We start from the raw sequence: 20,937 nt of genomic DNA, 5'->3' as shown, positions 1-20,937 counted from the left end.
GCCAAACTGGGCAGGAAAAATTTCTATCGAACTTACTCCAAGCAAAAATAACTTAGTCATTGCACCAACACAAGACCCATTCACTCTTACTGTAGCTGGAACTGGTGGAGCCAAGTTCTGTGACTTTTGCAAAGACAAAGTTGACTTAGACTTTGGTTTCTCAAACCTCAACACTGAAGTAAACTACTACTTCAATGCTGCTGGAACTGCTTGGGACCCAGTTAAGTTCACATGCGAAAAGTTTGAATGCAAGAGAATAGAAAGCAGACTTGCAGTCTATATGTTGGACCCAGATATTTCAAATGCTTTAGCTGCCAAATATATTGCAGTTCCACTTATGTTCCCTATACACCAAATATCTGTCAAAGACTTTGCAGGTGAAGTTGGAAACCAAAGTGCTGACCCAGGTGCAAGAACAGATATTGCTTTAACAACTGCAATGAAACATGCAGATACTATGTTTGTACTGTTCAGACGAACTATAAATGACTATTCTTGTTTCTACAACCCCGGTATTAAATATCATATAAACATAGATGGCAAATATTATCCAAGAGAAGAATATTCTACAGTTGAGGATATGAGGTCATACAACTTGACATTAGATGCTATGAACTTTAACAACAACTTCACAACGACCATTAACCCTGAAATGCAAAGTTCTATTATGCCATATGTGAAAGTATGGACTCATACAGGAGGTCAAAAAACCCAATATACAAATGGAGACCGTTCAAACTTTTGGCTTGGCATTCCATTTGCTGACTCAGAAGACTTTATGGGTGGTATTTCAACTGTTGGTACAGTTCAAATACAATATACTGGTGACAGAGACGGTCCAGATGAACTGAGAGCAAAGAAGTTTACAAAACCAATAGCACTTTTCACGGAAGATGCTCTTTTGAAGATTCGTTCGATGAAACCTGCTGGGGCTCCTCAGATTGGCATAACGACAGCTTCCATCGAGCAGATTTTGGCAGCAGGTCAGTAAGTTGTTCTTGAACTGACTTCTCTCCGTCAAATATTGACAGTACGCCAGTTTTGACATAATATTGTAAGATAAACTTACCTTTAGAAATATCTGTAAGTTTTGAAGTTATATTTTTGTCTGCTTCAAGAACTTTCACCATTTCAGTTATACCAACTTTCTTTGCTTTATGAAAATATTTAGGTTCAGCAAAGACTGCTATTCTATAACATTTTCCATTGTTTGTGTAAAGAACTATTCTGTCAATGTATTTGTATTGTTTGTGTGTGTAAACTTTGTTCTGCTTCAATTCGAAGAGATACTCGAATACGTCCATCTTTTTATTCTAAGTAAAATGTCATTTCCGAAAAATAGAAGCGTAAGTGTTTCAAAAGGTTTAATGGCGATGGCAGATGTGAAGTTAAATTCACCAACTCAAACAAACAGTCAAAGTGTTGTTGTCAATGTCAAAGAAAGAGATGTTGAAGTGGGGAAACCATACGAAGACGAAGATGGTATAACAATAGTTCCTGTAAAAGAACAACCAACATATCCTGAAGTTAGCAGAGACTTAAGTTCTGTTGCAGATATTCGAAACGACTACCAACAACTTAAAGACAAACTTAAAACTCAGGAGAAGATTTGTCAAGCTTTAGGTCTAATGTTAAACTTGGTTGAGCACAACCCTGTAAAAGTGAACTCATATGTCATCGCACCTCATGAAGTTTTGAAAGAACTATTGAAACTTTTGACAGAGGCAGACGATATAAACATCAAAGAAATAGAACCCGACATTGCTTGCTGTGGTGTTTCATATAATGTCATTGACAAGATATACGTTATGAAAGGAGGTGAAACGTTGAACTTAAAATATAGTTTCCCAGACGTCATAAAAATATTTGACGACCACAACATTTCATTAAAATTTATTTGCTAAGTAAAAATGTCAAAACTTCTTGAAAGATGTTTGAAGAAAAACAATATAGACTTTATTTCATGTAAAGGACTTTACACACTTTTGAACGATATGAAAGACCCTGTTTTGTTTGTTCGTGTAGACAAAGGAAAGTTCTATGTCTTTACAAAATATTTGAACTTCTTAGACAGAGAACTTCAAGAAACGCCATGTGAAAGTTTAGATGAAGTTCTTCTCCACTTTCAGAAAAACTTTTAAATATATGTAAATGGCAGAAGACATAGTGGTTTATACTATTACGACTAAAAACCCTGAGTCATATAATTCTATAACAACAAACTTACAAAGTCCTCAAGGACGATATTGTAAACTGACCTTAAACACGATGACGACTAAAGCCTGTTTTGCTCTTTTGACACCAGAAGACTTTGTTGTTGTGAATGGTAAAAAATACTTCTTTGAAGATACTTACTCAGATATACCACCAACAGGTTTTGTTGACTTATTTAATACTTTAAGGACGGATGTAACATGTGCTGCAACTAGAGCAGGTTTCATTATGTTTGGATGTCCGACTGAGTTTAGTATAAACGATATGAGCTATAATACAAAACTTATATCTGGTTTTTACTACCAACAGTTTCCTATAACAGGAAAAGGTGTCATACAAGGTCTATCTATTCCATTGACTTTAAGTACACCTATTTTATATATTGTTTCAAACTTAGGTTCAAAGTGCTATTCGAATGTCGACAGAAACTACTATGACCAAAAGATACTCATGCGTATAAACAACACATTCTCTGCTGGTTTGCCTATTGTTCATTCGAATGCTGAGTTTTCAGCTTTAGTAAACTCAAACACTTTAGCAAACATAAACTTAACCTTAGTTGACGCAAACTTTGTTCCTGTAAAACTTTTATGTCCTATGTATTTGTCAATGACGGCAGAAAGTTTCGAATTGGAAGATGCAACTGGTGAAAGTATTGTACTACAAGAACAACTTCAACAACAAATAGCTCAAGAACAACAAATGCAACAAATGGAACAAATGCAACAACAAAGTCAAGAATAAAAAAAATATTTTTTTTTATTTTTATAAAAAATGTACAGAATAGACGTTTCAGATTTTTATGACTTCCAAGCGTTCAGAAATATGTGTCCATTTAGAGACTATAACAAAGCAGTCGAGAATTTGAAACGTTTAGTCATTTATGTCGACTCTGCCCCAGAATGTTATGTTATGAAAGAATGGGATGTAGTCTTTAACAAACCTAAAGCGACAATAGTTTCAGAACAAGAATGTAAACAGAAACTTAAGAAAATAAAAGTCGTACAAGTTGGCATGAAGATGTTAGATGCTTGGGATATCTTATTGTCAAAACTTGAAGATTTTTCAGTTCGTGGTATAAAGTTCTATACACCTTCTCCAAACTTCTATTCTATCTTCACTGGATATAAATACGAACAAGTAGAATGGAAAGAAAATGTTATAGAAGCTTGGTTAGACCATGTCAAAGAAATTATATGCAATGGAAACGAAAGAGTCTATGAGTATATCTTATGTTGGTTTGCAAACATCTTACAACATCCAAGTGCTAAAAATGAAACTGCTCTCATTGTAATTGGAAAACAAGGAACAGGTAAGAACACTTTCTTTACAGATATCTTATGCAAACTGTTAGAAGGCTATTCGAACCCGAATATGACAAACTTAGAAAACATCTGCGGTAAATTTAACTCTTCAATAGAGAATATGAAACTTATAGTATGTAACGAACTTCAAAGTATAGATACAACAAAGGTTTTAAACTCAGATGCTTTGAAGAGTCTTATAACAGACAAAGTTGGAGTTGTTGAAAGAAAGTATAGAGACCAAAGAGTTTGTGAAAATGTTGCAAATTTCATCATGGTTTCAAACAACGCCGTTCCGATGAAGTTAGAAAGTTCTGACAGAAGATATGTAGTTGTCAGAACGTCAGAAGCTCATATGCAAGATACAGAATATTTTGACGACTTAGCAGAAACTTTGACATCTGACTTTTACAACCACTTGTTCTCATATTTATGACATTAGATATTTCTAAGTTCAACCCAAGACAAATTCCACATACCGAAGAGAGACAAACATTGTTAGAAGCAAACAAGAGTGTATATGAACTGTTCATAGATGAAACTGACTTTGAGTGTTTAGATGAAAGGTCATTGTACGATTCGTATAAACAGTATTGTCAAGAGTATGGTTATATGACAGCGTCTAAACGAACATTCTTGGCAAATGTCAAAAGTCTTTTAGACGTACAGAATGGTGTATATACAAAGAAAAATTTTTCTGAGTAAATTTTAAAAAAAATATTTTTTTTATCCGATAGAAAAGATGACAAAATTCATCTCAGTAAACAAGTACATGTCAGGACTTAAAGAAGAACTAGACCCATTCACATATTTGAATGTTTACTTCTACCATTTTGAAAAGTCTTCATTTGACAAAGTTTGGAACATCGAACCAGTTAAGTTTGCTATTGTGACTAAAAATGGTGCGAAATTTGAAGACTTAGACATAGAAGGTTTGTTAACAGTCAAAGAAAGTTTTGACAGAAGGTTCTCAAACCTTAAAGAAGGCAAAGCATACAAACTTGTTATACCTTATGAACCAAAGAAAGCAGACGACTATGAATATTATGAGTCTAAGATAGTTGAAGTTCAAGGTAAATTGGGTAAAAAGATTTTAGAGTCTAAGCCGGTGTTTGCTCCTAAAGAGGAAGAGAACATTGACATTGACCCAGAAATGTTCTAAAAATAAAATTTTATTTTTACATGTCATATCTCCCCTTCTCTGGTTCAGGTTCTTTCTTCTCTTCTTCTACTTTCTTTTCTTTCTTTTCTCTCTTCTTCTTCTCTGGTGGAGTTATATCAAATTTCTCAGAACCATATTTTTGTAAAGGTGCTTTGTCATTTAATAGCTCTTCTATTCTGTTTTCTATTTCATTTTCAAGAACAGCGCATGTGTCTTCTTTGCATTCTAAGAAGTTTTGTTGGACTTCATCTCTCCAAGAGGCGTCATCTCTGTCAACAAGTCTGTCATTGACAAATTTTAAGACTTCTCTGCTTAAGGTTTTATGGTTCTTGTCATATTCCCAGAAACAGAACTTTAGAACAAATTCACCTTTCTTGTTTACACTATGTAAGATTTTATGGTCGACAGATGTTTTGCTGTCGAAAAGCTTGTCTCGAATATAGATAGCGAAATCGCTAGACATTTCCTAAAAGATAAAATTTTTAATTTTTCTAAAAATATGTTAGAAAAAAAGTTTGCTGACATTGACAAGAAATTTGAGAATGTTTTAAACAAGAACAAGAGGAAGTTGGAAAATGCTCAGATAAAACCCATACATGACAAGTTCCTATTTGCTCAGAATGGTATAACAGGTCTAATCGCACCACCTGGGTCGGGTAAGACTTTCACTTATCTTAAAATGGCTGCACAACAACAAGAACTAGATGAGAAGAACCCATTCTATGAGTTAGTAGTCATTTGTAGTACTTCTGGTCAATTTGACCAAACCGTCAATTCGTTCAAAGATATTATAAAGAAGTCTAAGTTAGTATGTATAAAAGACTCTGAGTTGTTAGATTGGATAAAGAAGTACCAAAGAAGAGTTTTGAAGTACAATGCTATAAATGAGTATGTCAATTCTAAGTTTAAAGACCCAAATGAGGAAATGCAGAGAATATTAGAGAAGAAACACTTCAGAAACAAACAGAAAGAGATAGAATACATTTCGAAGAAATTGCAATCTTACGATTGGAAGACTTACCCTCACAGATGTCTTCTTATCTTAGATTGACTTTGCTTCTCATCCTTTGTTAAAGAATAGAGAACAAGACATGTGTCGAATTCTCAAGAAGCTCAGACACTTTAACATCTCTGTTGTCATTTGTGTACAGACAGCAAAGAGTTTAAGTAAGGATGTAAAGAGAAATACTTACTGATATCATACTTTTTCCCCGGATTGTCCGAAGACGATTTCATGGAACTTATGAAAGAGTCCATGGCAGGTAAGTTTGACAGACATGAACTATGGGAGAAGTACAAAGTCATACAAGACCCTCATACTTCTTTCAGAATTCACATCTACGCAAACAAAGTTCAAATTGTAAAAAGTCAAGCGTAAAAATGTAAGTGTTTGAGTCTTAGTCTGTTGTGGTGCTGGGGCTGTCGGTTCTTCTGGCTTTGGAATGGACTCGGTTGGTGGTACGTCGGACATTCGTTTGTGTCCTGTCGGATGGAAGGACTTTTCCTGTCGGAAAGAAAAACTTTTCCTGTCGGAAAGAAAAATTTTTCCTGTCGGAAAGAAAAATTTTTCCTGTCGGAAAGAAAAATTTTTCCTGAAGGTCGGCCAAAAAGTTCTCAATTTTTCGAAAATTTGAATGGTTTACGGACGGACAACTGGAAAAATTTTTCCTGTCGGAAGGAAAATTTTTTCCTGTTGGAAGGAAAATTTTTTCCTGTTGGAAGGAAAATTTTTTCCTGTTGGAAGGAAATTTTTTTCCTGTTGGAAGGAAAAACTTTTCCTGTCGGATGGAAGGACTCGGAATGCCAGAAGGACTCGACAAGACAATTTACCATCTAGAGCTACCTGAGCCATCTTTGGTGTCAAGCTTGAAAATAAATGGTTCATTTACTCTTCCTCTTTTGAAGTTGTCAAAATACTCTGTTATTTTTTCCTTCAGTAGCGGCAAATCTTCTTTGAATGTAAGTATTGTACAACCTTTCATATCATAGTGTGTTTGAGGTAACGTATCTTGAACTATCTGTTTAACATCTTCATTTGGTGTCATTGAAATCGCGTAAGTTTTCGCGATAGAACCAATTTCTGTCAGATTTGTAAATCTTAGCTAAGTCGTAAAAGCTTTTGTTGTTTCTTCTGACTAAATGCAACATAACCATATCTCTGTCTTCTTCATTTTCCATCTCTTCAGTGTAAATCATATACTTATAGTTCTTTTCCTTTCCTTTTGGTACCGAACGTGGTATTCTTTTCTGTATGTTTTTGTCTTTTGCTTCAAGCTTGTTCTCTAGCTCTTCACGTTCTTGTCTATGAAGTTCGTCAAGAAGTCTGTAAATATACCAAGCGTAACGAGGTGAAGCCCACATTGCACAAGCATTTACAAGAAGTCTATGTACATACCAACCTCTCAAACCATTTGGCAAATTTTCACGATTTTCATAGAGTTTTGGCGACTGGGGTTTTTCTCCCACTCGCAATTTTTCACGATTTTCATAGAGTTTTGGCGACTGGGGTTTTTCTCCCACTCGCTGTTCTTCACGATTTTCAGAAAAAAGTCTGTCTCGCTGTGCTTCGCTCAAAAGTTCAATAGTGCTTTGGTTCCTAAACCAGTCTTTAGGAAGCTTAGTATCTGGAGCAAAACATGCTGTCAAAATACTTTGCATTTGGTACATGTCATCTTTGACCGAACGAATGAGACGTAACTGTTTGTTATACTGAACCCACTCGTATTCTTCACTTATGGCTTCATGAACGATAGCAGTTGTTGTGTTCTCTGTTGTTGTCATTTCTGTTCTTACATACAAAATAAAAAAATAAAAAAAATAAAATTAGCGTTATTTTCTATCTTGTATAAAAGACCAAAAATAAACGCTTTACATGTATTTTTCAGCAACTTCGTCAAATACTTTTATAGCTTTGTCGATCTCATCTACTTCAAACGTTTCTTTACCTCTCGTGGAGCACCATACAATTTCTCAAACTTTTTCAAGTAGTTCTGTTTCAGCAGCTCTCATATCGTTAACAAACGCAACCTTAACTCTATTGACTATTACTGTCATATCTTTGAGTTATATTAAATGTTCTTCCTATCTTATATCTCTTTGTATTGAAGTCCTTCGGTTTCTGAACGATGTAAAGTAAGCCTTCACTGCAACGTTCCGTATCGAATGAACCATATGTTATGAAATTATATCCAACAACTGGGTCAATCCAGAACAAAACTACTGGTATAAGACTTTTGTCGATGAGATATGCTCTTGTTCCATAGAATCTTACCGATATCATAAGCTCAGGATTTCTTGTCAAAATTTTCTGAGTTGAAGCATTTTTAACCCAGTCGTGTGCTTTCTTTCCTTCAGATAGTGTTAAAATGTCTGACAAAGAATATTTTTTGTATTTCTTTGAGTATCTTACGTTTAAATCACCTATTCTAACCACCTTGGTCTCATTGTCTATCTTTTTAACTGTTTCAAACTCAGTGCTTGTCATTTCCTGTTCTTACATACAAAATAAAAAAATAAAAAAAAAATAAAAACTAACGCTATTTTTTTATCTTGTATAAAAGATATGATTTCAGGGATTTTTTGACGAAGTGTCAAAGTTCTCTTCGTCACTCATAACAGTTATATAATGAAATTTGGTCATTTTTTCACGATTTTCATGAGTTTTAGGCGACTACGGTTTTTAACGTACTCGCAATTTTTTACGATTTTCATGAGTTTTAGGCGAGTACGGTTTTTCTCCCACTCGCATTTTTTCACGATTTTCATGAGTTTTAGGCGACTACGGTTTTTAACGTACTCGCAATTTTTCACGATTTTCATGAGTTTTTTTTACGATTTTCGTACGGAATCTCGTTCCTCGGTTTTCCGAGGGTCGCATTTTTTACGATTTTCGAATGGAATCTCTACCCCGGTTTTTCTCGGGGTAGCAAACATATGAGGAAATTCATGAAATTTGGTCATTTTTTCAGCAAAAATATATTTTAGGCGAACCAGGTCCCTCGGTCCCTCGGTCCCTCGGTCAAATGAACTTCTCTGAAAAAGTGTGACAACATGACATTTTGACAACAACACAGGAAATAAACTTCTTTGTAAATGTTTTGTTGAGACTTCATCGTCAATGAGCGTAAATCAGACAAAAATATATTTCTAACATAAAAGTTTTATAAGCGTTTTACATGGTATATGTTGTGATGGTTCATGACTTTAAACAGTTTTGTAGCTTCTATTTCTTCACGAAGGATATCAAAAGTTTTAACGATACCGAAAGTTTCTTTATATTTCTTCTTGACATCTGAAAGAAGGAAATCGTTAGCAGTTGGATAGTTTTTGTTCAGAAATGTCAACATGTCCATTTTATCTTCTGCTGGTTTCTCTACTTCTTTCTTTAAGTCAGCATAGTCTTTTCGCATACGTTCTATCTCTTTGACGGAGTAGTTATATTTCTTCATTGCTGCTTTACATTTTGAACATTGTGGGTTCATTTTAGCATTGTACATTGAAACCTTACCTGCAAGTACAACCAAGGCGTAAATGGTTTTCTTTAACTCAAAGGCTGCTGGTTTTATTTGTCCGTTCCATACTTTACCTCTTCTATCTTTATCTCTTATCTGCCATACACATTTTGCAACTAACGAAACAAAGTTGTCGTAGGTCTTAAACTCTTCAGATTTGTATATGTCAATGAAATATACCATATCGCAGTCTTTGTGGTTGCAATGAAATCCAAGAAACTCATAGTTTTACCTTTCGTATGAACTTCTTGGTTTCTACTGAGTCAGTTGCTTTGACTTCTATTTCATCAATCGAATAGTGAGCTTTGTTTGTTGTATTTCAGGAAGTTTAGGTAGATGGTCAATAATATCCTGCATTTCATAAAGATACTGTTCATTTGTTTCATCTTTCGCACTACAGTCTAAATCTCCTTGGAGAAGTTCTTGCTTTATCTTCTGGATTTCTGTTTCGAAAGTATATGAAGAAGGAATGAAGCTTTTCATCTCTACTAACATTGAAGTTGGGTTCATGACTAACGAGTTTGGTGCTGTTGTTGCTGACATGTTCTTACAATAAAAATAAAAAATATTTTTTTAAAAAAACTAAAATATATTTTTGCCGACAAAAATGAGTTTTGGTTGAAAAAACAGGTGGAGCCAAAAGTGGCTCGACCTCAAAACAAGCATTTTGTGAAGAATATACCAACCCGCGGAATTCCGCGGGTTGCTTTTTATACAAAACATATACGATGAAATCATGGCAAAACAAGCATTTCGTGAAGAATATACCAACCGCCGGAATTCCGCGGGTTGCTTTTTATACAAAACATTTACGATGAAAGTCTCAACAAAACAAGCATTTCGTGAAGAATATACCACCTGCCGGAATTCCGCGGGTTGCTTTTTATACAAAACATTGACGATGAAAGTCTTGACAAAACATTTACGATGAAATCTATCTCCTGTGTTGTTGTCAAAATGTCATGTTGTCACACTTTTTCAGAGAAGTTAAAATGACCGAGGGACCGAGGGACCGAGGGACCTGGTGACACCTAAAAACCACTTCACATAAAATATATTTTTGCCGAATTCAATAAAAAGAAATGGTTCATTTACTCACAATATTTTTGTACAAAACGACCCCAAACTTTTAACCTCTCTTCTGTAGCTTCTAATGAAACTTTAGCGAGTTCATATTCTCTAAATTCTCTCTTTAAATCTTCTTGTTCCCATTGGTCTAGTTCGTATGGAGAGTCTCTATAACCAGAACATATCTCACGTTCATGTTCTATTTGTTTTTCATGCATTTTTCTAACTTCTTCTTCGAACAAAGGTTTAGCATTCTCTGCTGTATCTTCAAGTTCTTCTTCATCTAATTTCTCATGAACTTTCTTGTCTATGGAGTCCATAATTTTTCCAACTGCTATGCAATATTTTGGAGAAGCCCACATTGCTATATAGTTTACAAGTCTTGGGTCTACATACGTTCCTCTAACCTGTTTGATTTCATCGGGAATTCCTGCATGAACTGTGTATAAAAAGCAACCCGCTGAATTCCGCGGGTTGGTATATTCTTCACAAAATGCCTTAAAATACTCTTCCCAAGACTTATTTTCCAACAACCTTCTAAAGTCTTTCCTAAACTGCTGACATATCTTTGTTGCATTTATATAACCATCCTTGTCTCTACGTAAGACTTCAATACCGTTGTAAGTGCCTTTTGTGAATGTTTCGCCATTAGATTTGTTCGTGAACGTTTTTGCTTCGACTGTCATACTGTTCTTACAATAAAAATAAAAAAATATTTTTTGGTGGGACGTCGGACATTCGTTTGTGGCTTAACCGTCGGACATCCGTTTGTGGCTTAACCGTCGGACATTCGTTTGTGGCTCGACCTCAAAACAAGCATTTTGTGAAGAATATACCAACCGCCGGAATTCCGGCGGTTGCTTTTTTATACAAAATTCAACGGGTGAAATCTATTTCCTGTGTTGTTGTCAAAATGTCATGTTGTCACCATTTTCAAAAAGATGTTAGTTGACCGAGGGACCTGGTTCGCCTAAAATATATTTTTCAATACTTTTTCAGCACTTTTCCGTAGTTGTATATGAAAGACAATTCGAGATAAAAGTCATAGTACAAGGATATAATATGCTGCACACCGTTTGTTGTGAACCAGACTTGAAAGTCAGAGAAACTGTTACTAGGTGGTTCGTAGAATTTAGAAGCAAAGTCATAAAAGTCCTTACCGATACATAGAAAACTGTTGTTGCTTGAACTGAAACTTGCATGACACATGACATTTTGAGGGTCAAACACGTTTCTATAAACTGTCAAATCTGCTGGTGGAAGTATAAATTTAAATGGACCATCTGGTGGTAATGGTTCGTTCTGGTTTAGTAACCGAAGAAATTGCGCCCAAGAACGTTTGTCTACTCCCCAATATAAAAACTCTGTATCTCTTGGAGGGTTAATTTCAATCTTTTGAAATGAAACGGTGGAGTTCATCTTGTCGTATTCTAGTTTTAGATAGTATGTTCCATTTAGTAAAGAGTGGTATTTTTCTTGAAATTCCCAGTAGTATTTGTTCATTTGAGTTTGAAAGTCATTTAGAGTTTTTTCAAGACTTTCGTCTGAACGAATTGTAAAGATTTTCATTTCGTCAAATTTTTCTATTAGACCATCAGAACCTTTATACTGGCCATGAAAATATACTGCGAACATGAATGCATTAGTTCTATTTGAAAACAAAACTCTTCTAAATCCTATTGCCTTTGCATCTGAAGGACTTTGAAGCCAACGAATTGGATAGTCAAACCTGTAAGTTCGGGATGAAATTTCTTCATCTGAAAGATTCCTACCAGCGTTTGTAAAGATATAGTCTAACGGTTTTGTATCTGCTACTTTTGTTCTTTGTTTTTCAACCTGAAGCATTTAATATATGTAAAAATATACTGTTTTAAAAACGTTTTTACTTCATGCAATGTTTTATTTCATGCAATGTTTTACTATTTCACCATCTTCTTTAACACCCCAGTACTTCCTTTTCGATATTACATGAACTTCGGAAAATACCTTGTCTAGCTTAAAAAAGCCCATCTTTTCACCGACCATTCCCATTTCAATGAGTTTGTTATAGCCTTCTTCGTTCGTCATGAGTGCGTCGATGTTCTCATAGTATACCTTCACTTTGGATTTGACATCGGAGAAGAATTTGTTGTAGTTGTCGAGGACTGCCTTTGCGAACTGAGGATAGGACCAATGTTCGACAATAGGTTTTAATGTGGTTACTAAGCCATTTTGACCTTCGGTGAACTCGTATTTCAAAACAAAAGGAGAAAACCTTTCAACAAAGTTGTCGACCTTCTCATAGTGTTTACTCTTCATCTTTTGAGGTTTTTTAATGGAATACCCCCATGTCGAATTCATAAGCAATTTGAGTGTCATTGCAAGTTTGGGGTTTGAAGCTTTCCTAATATCATATAGTTGTTGTATGACTTTTCCAACTGTATAGTTCTTTCCCGGGAACTCACCATCTTCATTTGGAATTCCAGTCGGGATATATTGGACGAACCTCATGTACGCAGCGTTAAGGTCGACATAGTATATTTTTTCGTATGAGTCGAACTTATCGCAACCAATCGGCCCAGTTCGTGGAAATTCAAGTGAGTCTCTTATCTTTTGAGAAACCTCGCCTGTTATCTCATAAACATCGTCAAAGCAACCTGTTTCATATAAAACCTTCTGACCTAACTCTGATGCTCTCCAATACAATTTGACGTCGACTGGATGTCTCAAATGAAGTTTGTTTATAGCATCTTGAAGTTCTTGCAACCTCATTGGAAGTTCTTCTGGTTCAGGTTGGTATCCGAACAAACCAACTCCTTTTGGAACTGTGTACTTCTTTTGTGCTATAACTTTGTCTGGAACAACTTTTGGTCTTGCTAACAATGAAAAGTTTGTTTCGTCTTTTGGTACAAAAGTTTCTGTCAGCTTGTCATCTGGAATTGGTTCCAACAAACCTTTCTCGAAAAGAATGTTAACAGCTCTGACAATGTTGCACTTACCTTTTCCGAACAATGGGTTTGTAAGACTTTCGTTCAACATGAAGTGGTTGTGGACAAGTACAATCTTCAACCATGGTAAGTCTTTGTCAACAACATAGTCGTCATGTGAAGAACCTTTCTCAGTCGGAATGTTGACGCGTATATTCACATTTGCCAACGGTGCAACTTTTGACAATTGACTTCTGAGAATGTACCTTGTTTTCACACATGACTCAAGATACTTCATTTTCTCATCTGTAACAAGACCGGAGTTCCTGAGACATGTAAGAATACAAGGTTCATTGACAATTTTTTCAATTGAATTGTAAATTCCATACCTTGTTAAGTCAATGTCAGACTTATTTCTGAACGGGAAGTATCCAGCATGTTGTCTGACTGCTTGAGGGTTGGGTTGTAACCATTCGAACTTCACGCTTGCAATTCCTTCAATTGCATTCAAAATATCTGAGTCGGAGTCAAACATTTGTTCTCTCTTTGTAGTCTTGAAAGCGTCAAGAAGCATTGCAGCTGTTGTGACATTGCCATGTGAGTAGTAGATATGACCATCTAAATCTTTTACGGTTAGTCTGAGATTGTATCCTTTCTTATTTCCGTCTTGTATGGCAGCAAGTACACCCATGAAGCCTTCTTTGTTCTTTCCTTCTTCAAAGTTTACTGTAAAGGTTCGACCAGATGTAATTTTACTTCTAACTTCACGATACTTCTCATATGCATATCTTGTTCTTTCCATGGGAGCATGTGCTCTTCACCTTCCTTTTTTCCTTCTCAAAGGATGCAATTGTTCGTCATGTTTCCAGTAGAATCTGGCAAAGCCGTCGTGTCCTTCAACTTGAGGTTCATTAACATCGAAAGGCATGTTCCATAAGACGCTCTTCTTCTAACCTCTCTAGTCTGTTTGGATAATTTGCGCGTGCTGTTTCTATGTCCATTTCGTAGCGAAGACCAGACAATTTGTCATAGACTTTTATGGTCTTCCCTTCCTATATTTAAACTTCTTTGAAACTCTCCAACCATATCTTTCTAACTCTGCTTTTATTCTAGCAGACCTTCTGTCCATTCTATACGGGGGCATTTTTATAAAAATAAAAAAATGTTTTTTCTTTACTTTACATAACCACCGGCTACCATAAGTCTTTGACGCCAACCCATACCAGCTAATGAAGGTTGGCTTGGTTTAGTCTCCAGACTAACCTTTGGTTTTGGCTTCCCTTCTTCTATTGGTTTTTCGTCACTTTTCGGTTCATTTGACTTTACCTCACTTGCTGGAATAGTAGTGTCGTCAACATCTTCATAAATGTCATATGCCATTTGTTTCTGTTTTCCTTTCAACTTTTTGTGTTTGTTGTAAAGTTTAGAATATTTTGACTCTAAGTCAATGAGATGTTCTATAATGAACTGTTGGTCAGTGAAGTAAACTTTTCCATCTGTTGTCTCGAAAGCTCCTTCAGACTTCAATATTTTATTTGTGAGAGTCTGTTTCTTTTTTGAGATACTTGCCGTTCCATTTCTATGAAAAGTGACTTTGTAGTTAGGGTTTGTATTTCCAGACCTCACACTTTCTATTATTGAATTTTTCTCTTCATCTGTAAGTTCTTTGACAGGTTTTGACAATGGTTCTGAACTTTTTGTTTGTGGTGTCAAATCTACCGTTTCAACTTCTTCGGTCATTTCATCTCAGTAAAAAATTTTAGTTTGGTTTGTTTTCAACTGGTTGTTGAGGTTTTTTAAGTCGGTCTAAAACTTCCTGAGGTATAGGAAGAACTTGACAAACACGTGGTTGTGTAACTGCTGGAAGCCGACAAAGCCATCTTGAGCCCATTTGTCTCAATGCTGTATTGTTCATTTCATCTCAGTAAAAAAATTTACATTCCCCACGTTTGAGGCGGTTGAGGTTGGTTGTTGTTTACCCACTGTTGTGCATGGTTATATCCTCTGTTAAAGAATCTTTCACCTTGGTCCATGTAGTGCCCTGCTTGGTTATAGTAGTCATTTGCTTTGTTATAGTAGTTTCCTGCTTGTCTTCCTACATTGTCCATCCAGCCTTGAACTTTCCTCTTGTTTCAGGATTTGGAATAAGATTTGCTGCATCTCGTGCTACATCCCAACCTTTCTGTACGGTTTGTAGAATAGGTTGGCTTTCTCTTTCAGTATACCTAAAGTACTCAAAATCTTCCTTCCAATTCCAAATGCACCTCTGGCTAGTGTTCCCACTGCGGGTAAAAATCTAGATGCGACTCCTGCTAAGGCGCCAAATAAACCCATTTCTTATGGGTTAAAAATGACGAATTCAAACAAGGACCCGTATGTTTCTAAGGCAACAAAGAAAGCACTCATGGTAAAAATCTTTAGTTCAACACCAAATGCTTGGTTTATGGATATCTTGGAAAACATTCCGAGGTATAGAGAAGATGGACCACCATACTGGCTAATATTTGTTGGTCAAAACACAAGATACTGTGAAGCCATACCATTATGGTCCAAAAATATTTTAGATGTGAAAACTGCTTTGACAATATTCGTTGACAAATACCATCCAACAAAACTGACATCTGACTGTGAAAGTTCTTTCAAATCAGACGATATTAAAAACTATCTGCGTTCAAAAAATGTAAACCAATATTTCATTGTCGACCAAAACCATTCTGCTCTTGGTGTCATTGACAGTTGTATAAAAATCTTAAGAGACTTAAATCAACCACAAGGTGGTGAGGTAGATGAAATGTCATATGACGACAAATATAGACATTTCTCCATGGCAAAGATGAGACAAGTTTTAAATATTTACAATAGCCGTAAACAAAAAGGTTTGGGAAACCACTCCCCTGAAGAAATGAAAAACAACCCTGACTTAGAGAAAGACTATATATTTAATAGTTTAGTCAAAAGAGACAAACAAGAAAGAATGCCAGGCTTCAAACTTCAGAAAGGTGACAAAGTAAAAATAGAAATACCTAAACGCGACCCATATGAAAATACTATTGACTATGACAACAATGGGAACCCGACAGGTACTCGCATTCGTGTTCGTAAAAATAGAAGAAAGTATACAAGAGAATATTATGAAGTTTTAGGCAAACATGGCAAAATGTACAGACTGCAAGCAGAAGATAAAACTACTATTGTCAGACCTCGTTTCAAACTTGTTAAGGTTCAAGGTGGTATACTTTCAAAGACAGTTCCTAACAAATATAAGACAACTCCTGACGAATATGCTAAAGAAGTTGAAAATGACGACTAAGCATTTCTATACCATGCGTAAACTGTCATGTAAGGTGGCATGTAGTCTTTACTTTGTCCCGTTGTTTGCGTATACCCTGAAACGCGATGTATATGGTTTCCTTCTCCCTGTGTGCTACCCCAGAAACAATTTATAGCAAACTGAACGTCGTCTTTAACATCATATCCTTTACCTTTTTTCATTGCTGACCAATCCCAAAATCTATGCTTATGCCAACCTGCTTCAGATGTACTTAAATCTATGTAGTGACTATGCGCAGGTAAGTTTTCACCTGAAATCGTTTTACTTCCACCTGTTTCCTTTGAAGAGTTTGCACAATACAAAAACCTGTCGACTATTTGAGTCCAAGTTCCGAGACCAAGTACTACTTCTGGTCTGGTAGAGTTCATTGACGTGTAAATAGAACCTATAGGATATACTGTTTGAAGTATTTCTGTCTTTAACGTTTGAAGCTCTGTTTTGTCAGCTTTCTTCTCTAACATTGCTGGTAGTTCGTATGCTTCAAAGTTTCTGGTATGATCTTCGATATTCCTGCAACTCTTATCTAAAATGTTAAGAGTACTTTTTACGCTTGTACTTGGATTTTCTAATGGTGCACTTGAACCAAGGTCAAAGTTCAATACTATGTCGTCTGCTCTAAAAGTTGTAAAACTTGTATGTGTATGGTTCTTGTCGGCTTTAAGGTCTAAACATCCTGAAACCCACCCTGTATCGGCTTTAGTTTTTAAAATCTTTGTTGTCCGTTCATGGTACCATTCAACCCTTTCTATAATTTCATTGTCTTTTTCATCCACATATTCCTTATCTGCCTTCTTATCTAATGCACTAGCCACACGTGCTAACTCATCGTCAACATACTCTTTGTCAGCTTTGTTGTCAATATCTGCCTTCAAAAGAAGTTCATCTATAGGTTTCTCGTTTAAAGTTCTTTTTGTTGGATTTATACAAACAGTATGGTTCTTGTTGTCTTGAAACAGAAACTCGTCTGTTAAAGGGTTTAATGTCAGTTTTAAGTTTCCTTCTTTCAATGACTCAGATATCTTAGAATAGTTTGAAAAGTTTGTTGTGTTCTTATTTAGAGCTTGTACAATGAGTTGTCGGTTGTGTTGTATTTCTCTCATAGACGCTGTTTCTTTCGACATTTTTATTCTAGATAAAATATGCTTTCAATAGAAAAAGAAAATTCAAGAGTTGCTACAACTAAACCATTAGATGAACTTTTTACGAATGTCGGTCAAAAGTTTGAGACAGAGACCGTAAAGCATGAAGGCTATCGTTTTGACTACCCACTAAGATGGTTAAGAGACCCATCCGTCACAAAAGCTATTGGCTTTCGTAGAATGAAGTTCATTTCAGAAGCCATACATGGTTTCCCATTTACGGTCGGTTTTGAAGTTCGATACTATAACAAAGAAAAACGTACGTATGAGAAATTTGAACAGGGAAAACTTTTACAAGTGAATTTGCTTGTAAACTTAGAAACAACTCTTCAAGCTTTTCAAAAAAAAATAAACGATATCTATCTCGAATATGCAAACCAGTTTAACATTGACGAAGGAGAGTACCATCTCGATATTTTATATGACAGGAAAAATGCAACTGTTAAAATCAATAAAATAGAAGACCTTGGAGAAGACGTTTATATTTCTACAAAATATAACAACTTGGCATGGTATAGATTTTTGAGGATGTTAAATCAGCCTGCAGAATATCCAGTACACCCGGACTTTTATGAAGTCGAAAACCCTAATGGAACATATGAAAATGTTTTCGACTCAGATGCTATTATAGTTCATGCTTCATTTTCTGGTGCACAAAACTCTTTTTTATGCTTGGCAAATGACTTTTACGAAAAACCTACAAAGCTATATGAACCGCCGAGTGGAAGTATTTCAGACTTTCAAGTATTACAACAGATGGAAGAAAGAGAATAGTTCCATTATACCATGCGTTTTACTTAGAACTTAGTCTCATATACAACTACTATCGAACGGTAAAAATATAATCTTTTAATACGGTTGAGGTGTTGGATTTGGTTGCCAACTAGACTGTGGTGCAGGTTCAGGCTGTTGTATAACAGGAGCTTGTTCTTCTGGTTCAGGGTCTTTAGGTATAATACCAACGAACTGACCTACTCTTTTACCAATATTTTTGATACCGTTCCATACTCCTCTTCGACGAGATTTTATTCCATTCCATATACCTCTTCAATTTCGAAAGAGTTTCCTATTCTTCCAAAGAAACCCATTTTACTATATGTAAAAATCTAATGTCGCCTAGTCTCTTACGTTTCCTGTTGAGTTCCATTGCATTTTTTAACTGGAGCTCATACATTCTATTTCTCCTCTGGTAGAAAACATACTCTGGGTCAACTCCTGTGTTCGCGTCATCTGCATAGAGTTGTTTATATCCCACTTCAGGGTTTGTATAAAACTCTTTCCATCTCATATTTGCATACCATGGTGGTAAGCCTAACGCAGCGTCATTTGACATGGCAGTTTGCATTTGTACATCTGTTGGCACTTGACCATAGTTTGCCATTGCAGTTTGTATTCTTAACTTCATTTGGAATATTCTCTGGGTTTGGTTGTCCAGGTTGCTGTGCATTCGCTAAGTTCTGTGCGTCCATTTAATATTAGATAAAAATCTCTTACGAGTACATATGCTGAACATTTGCAGGCAGTGGTTCATCTTCATATTCTCTATATCTTTCTGCCACGTCAAATAATAATGACAAATGGAAAAAACCTAAAACAAGTAGTCCTATTTCAAACCACATTTAGTTACTAGTAAAATTTCTTTGTTGTGACACTTTTTCCGGTTTATAGGACCTCTCTCATATTCTATCTTATCGTAAATAAACTCATAGTCATGTACGTCCTCTAACATCTCATAACGGTTTCCAAAACTTTTATCGGATGTAAAGTAAAAGCATGGATGTTATGTAAAACGTCTAAAGTTTCTAAGAGTCCTCAAAGTCCAGTCTACTTGGTATTGAAAATCATATGTGTTATAGAACGGCGGGTTCTACTATAAAGAAAACATTTTCCTTGTTTTTATATTTTTTCATACAACTCTGTCCAACGACATCTCACAAACTCTATACCCTCAGTATATTTTTCTATGTTCTCTTTGAAAACCTTTGTATAGTTAAGATATAAAACGTTTGACATAAGTGTTTCAATGTCATGAACTCTTATAGAAACTACTATACAATAGTCTAGAAGATATACTATCCAGTCAATATACTCTGCTTTTTTCAAACCTCTCTGACAGTATTTTTCTTATCTAAATGGTATACGTTCATCTTACTATAGGTATCTTTTCTTTTAACTCTTTCAATATTTTGTTTGTGTCTGGTATTGTTTGAGACGGTTCATATAGTGTTGTCGAAGTCATTGCATATAATCTTTGAGTTTGGGAATACGGTATGGCACAAATGGGATATATAGAAACTTCCACCGAACAAATCTTACAAATGTTAGACCATTCGGTAGTTTCTTAAGTTCTCTCAATAGAATATCTTTCATCTATCTTATTTCCAAGAAGGGTAGCGGTGGTTTTGTAAAATTCATTTTAATATTTAATAAATGTTTTTCCCTGAAAAGTGACAGAGAAGTGACAAAACATGAAAACTACTCGGTTAAGGTCTTGTCGGTTTTGTAAAATAACCATCCTATCTCATTCTATAAGGAAGAAAAGGCTTCTCAAAGTATACTTCTTGGAACGCCCGTAACTTTTCTGTAGCGACGATAGACCCTTACTTGTCCGGACATAGTTCTACTATTTTGAGTCCTCTACCGAAAAGTCAACAGCAACGACTTTCAAAAATTTTTAGGGCTAGAAGGCACGAAGTGCCTGGGAAGCCCGCTTCACCCCAAACCTCATTTTATATAAACTGCATGTTATACTAAACATCTTCAGGGGGCTAGAGGGGCGCAGCCCTGGAAGCCCCAATACCTTTTTTTTTTTTTTATAGAGCCAAAGATGCCATTTCCGAAAAACCGTATAATTTTTCAATGTAACGGCCAAATTTTCCTCAATTCAAAATCAATATTTTTATCGTCATTTTCATTTTCCATAAATTAATATAAATATTTGAGCCAAGATAATAATAGCTATTTTTTCTCCAATAGAATTATATTAGTTTCATGAGTTCGTTTAAATAGGACAAATTACAGAATAAGTGAAGGCAATATTATACATTGATATATAATAGTATTTCGGACAAAGTTTTACCTCGGATTTCGTTTGAAAATTTGACTATTATGAACTATTGTTATCGATTAAGGTTGCACTTACCGCTTTCTGACACAATATCATATTTCTAGTTAAAGGTATTCATCTTTTTGAGAGAATGCCAGAGAGCAGTAAGTGCGCCCTTAAAAGAAAGAGGAATAAATTCAAAAGGTAATTATTTAAGCTATCGGAAAATATTTGAAATAACTTTTCAGTCAATTCT

The 20,937-nt window shown here is 35.5% G+C and overlaps 11 protein-coding genes and 4 pseudogenes across 15 annotated transcripts, besides 1 other annotated feature; 7 read left to right on the top strand and 8 right to left on the bottom strand.

Moving 5' to 3' along the window:
* Positions 1-17,348: part of a mobile genetic element that runs on past the window's edge.
* On the top strand, positions 581-991 carry TVAGG3_0344090 (protein of unknown function, DUF4106 family; the record flags this gene model as incomplete). The annotated part of the gene is made up of 1 exon (XM_051230826.1): positions 581-991. The coding sequence occupies one exon, from the start codon at positions 581-583 to the stop codon at positions 989-991; it is 411 nt and encodes a 136-aa protein (XP_051100556.1).
* On the top strand, positions 1,629-1,904 carry TVAGG3_0344080 (protein of unknown function, DUF4106 family; the record flags this gene model as incomplete). The annotated part of the gene is made up of 1 exon (XM_051230825.1): positions 1,629-1,904. The coding sequence occupies one exon, from the start codon at positions 1,629-1,631 to the stop codon at positions 1,902-1,904; it is 276 nt and encodes a 91-aa protein (XP_051100555.1).
* Positions 2,269-2,958, top strand: TVAGG3_0344070 (uncharacterized protein; the record flags this gene model as incomplete). Its single annotated transcript, XM_051230824.1, has 1 exon — positions 2,269-2,958. The coding sequence occupies one exon, from the start codon at positions 2,269-2,271 to the stop codon at positions 2,956-2,958; it is 690 nt and encodes a 229-aa protein (XP_051100554.1).
* TVAGG3_0344060 (uncharacterized protein) lies at positions 3,040-3,670 on the top strand (the record flags this gene model as incomplete). Its single annotated transcript, XM_051230823.1, has 1 exon — positions 3,040-3,670. A coding segment is annotated over one exon (631 nt), but the record flags the coding sequence as incomplete, so codon positions are not given.
* On the top strand, positions 4,285-4,680 carry TVAGG3_0344050 (protein of unknown function, DUF4108 family; the record flags this gene model as incomplete). The annotated part of the gene is made up of 1 exon (XM_051230822.1): positions 4,285-4,680. A coding segment is annotated over one exon (396 nt), but the record flags the coding sequence as incomplete, so codon positions are not given.
* TVAGG3_0344040 (KilA, N-terminal/APSES-type HTH, DNA-binding family) lies at positions 6,712-7,461 on the bottom strand (the record flags this gene model as incomplete). Its single annotated transcript, XM_051230821.1, has 1 exon — positions 6,712-7,461. One exon carries the CDS (start codon positions 7,459-7,461, stop codon positions 6,712-6,714), a length of 750 nt encoding a protein of 249 aa, XP_051100551.1.
* On the bottom strand, positions 8,841-9,734 carry TVAGG3_0344030 (annotated as a pseudogene). Its single transcript has one exon. A coding segment is annotated over exon 1 (894 nt).
* Positions 10,283-10,945, bottom strand: TVAGG3_0344020 (uncharacterized protein; the record flags this gene model as incomplete). The annotated part of the gene is made up of 1 exon (XM_051230820.1): positions 10,283-10,945. One exon carries the CDS (start codon positions 10,943-10,945, stop codon positions 10,283-10,285), a length of 663 nt encoding a protein of 220 aa, XP_051100550.1.
* Positions 11,244-12,104, bottom strand: TVAGG3_0344010 (uncharacterized protein; the record flags this gene model as incomplete). Its single annotated transcript, XM_051230819.1, has 1 exon — positions 11,244-12,104. One exon carries the CDS (start codon positions 12,102-12,104, stop codon positions 11,244-11,246), a length of 861 nt encoding a protein of 286 aa, XP_051100549.1.
* On the bottom strand, positions 12,159-14,294 carry TVAGG3_0344000 (annotated as a pseudogene). The gene has a single exon. A coding segment is annotated over exon 1 (2,136 nt).
* On the bottom strand, positions 14,339-14,905 carry TVAGG3_0343990 (phage tail repeat-like family; the record flags this gene model as incomplete). The annotated part of the gene is made up of 1 exon (XM_051230818.1): positions 14,339-14,905. One exon carries the CDS (start codon positions 14,903-14,905, stop codon positions 14,339-14,341), a length of 567 nt encoding a protein of 188 aa, XP_051100548.1.
* TVAGG3_0343980 (uncharacterized protein) lies at positions 14,925-15,080 on the bottom strand (the record flags this gene model as incomplete). Its single annotated transcript, XM_051230817.1, has 1 exon — positions 14,925-15,080. The coding sequence occupies one exon, from the start codon at positions 15,078-15,080 to the stop codon at positions 14,925-14,927; it is 156 nt and encodes a 51-aa protein (XP_051100547.1).
* TVAGG3_0343970 lies at positions 15,100-15,499 on the bottom strand (annotated as a pseudogene). The gene has a single exon. A coding segment is annotated over exon 1 (400 nt).
* Positions 15,516-16,475, top strand: TVAGG3_0343960 (uncharacterized protein; the record flags this gene model as incomplete). Its single annotated transcript, XM_051230816.1, has 1 exon — positions 15,516-16,475. One exon carries the CDS (start codon positions 15,516-15,518, stop codon positions 16,473-16,475), a length of 960 nt encoding a protein of 319 aa, XP_051100546.1.
* Positions 17,349-17,635: 287 nt separating the features above from the next.
* Positions 17,636-18,480, top strand: TVAGG3_0343940 (annotated as a pseudogene). The gene has a single exon. A coding segment is annotated over exon 1 (845 nt).
* Positions 18,481-20,937: the final 2,457 nt, after the last annotated feature.

Source organism: Trichomonas vaginalis, chromosome V (genome assembly GCF_026262505.1).
Source record: "Trichomonas vaginalis G3 chromosome V, whole genome shotgun sequence".
In the NCBI taxonomy this organism is placed as follows: Eukaryota; Parabasalia; order Trichomonadida; family Trichomonadidae; genus Trichomonas; species Trichomonas vaginalis.
This window is presented reverse-complemented; position numbering and strand designations above follow the sequence as displayed.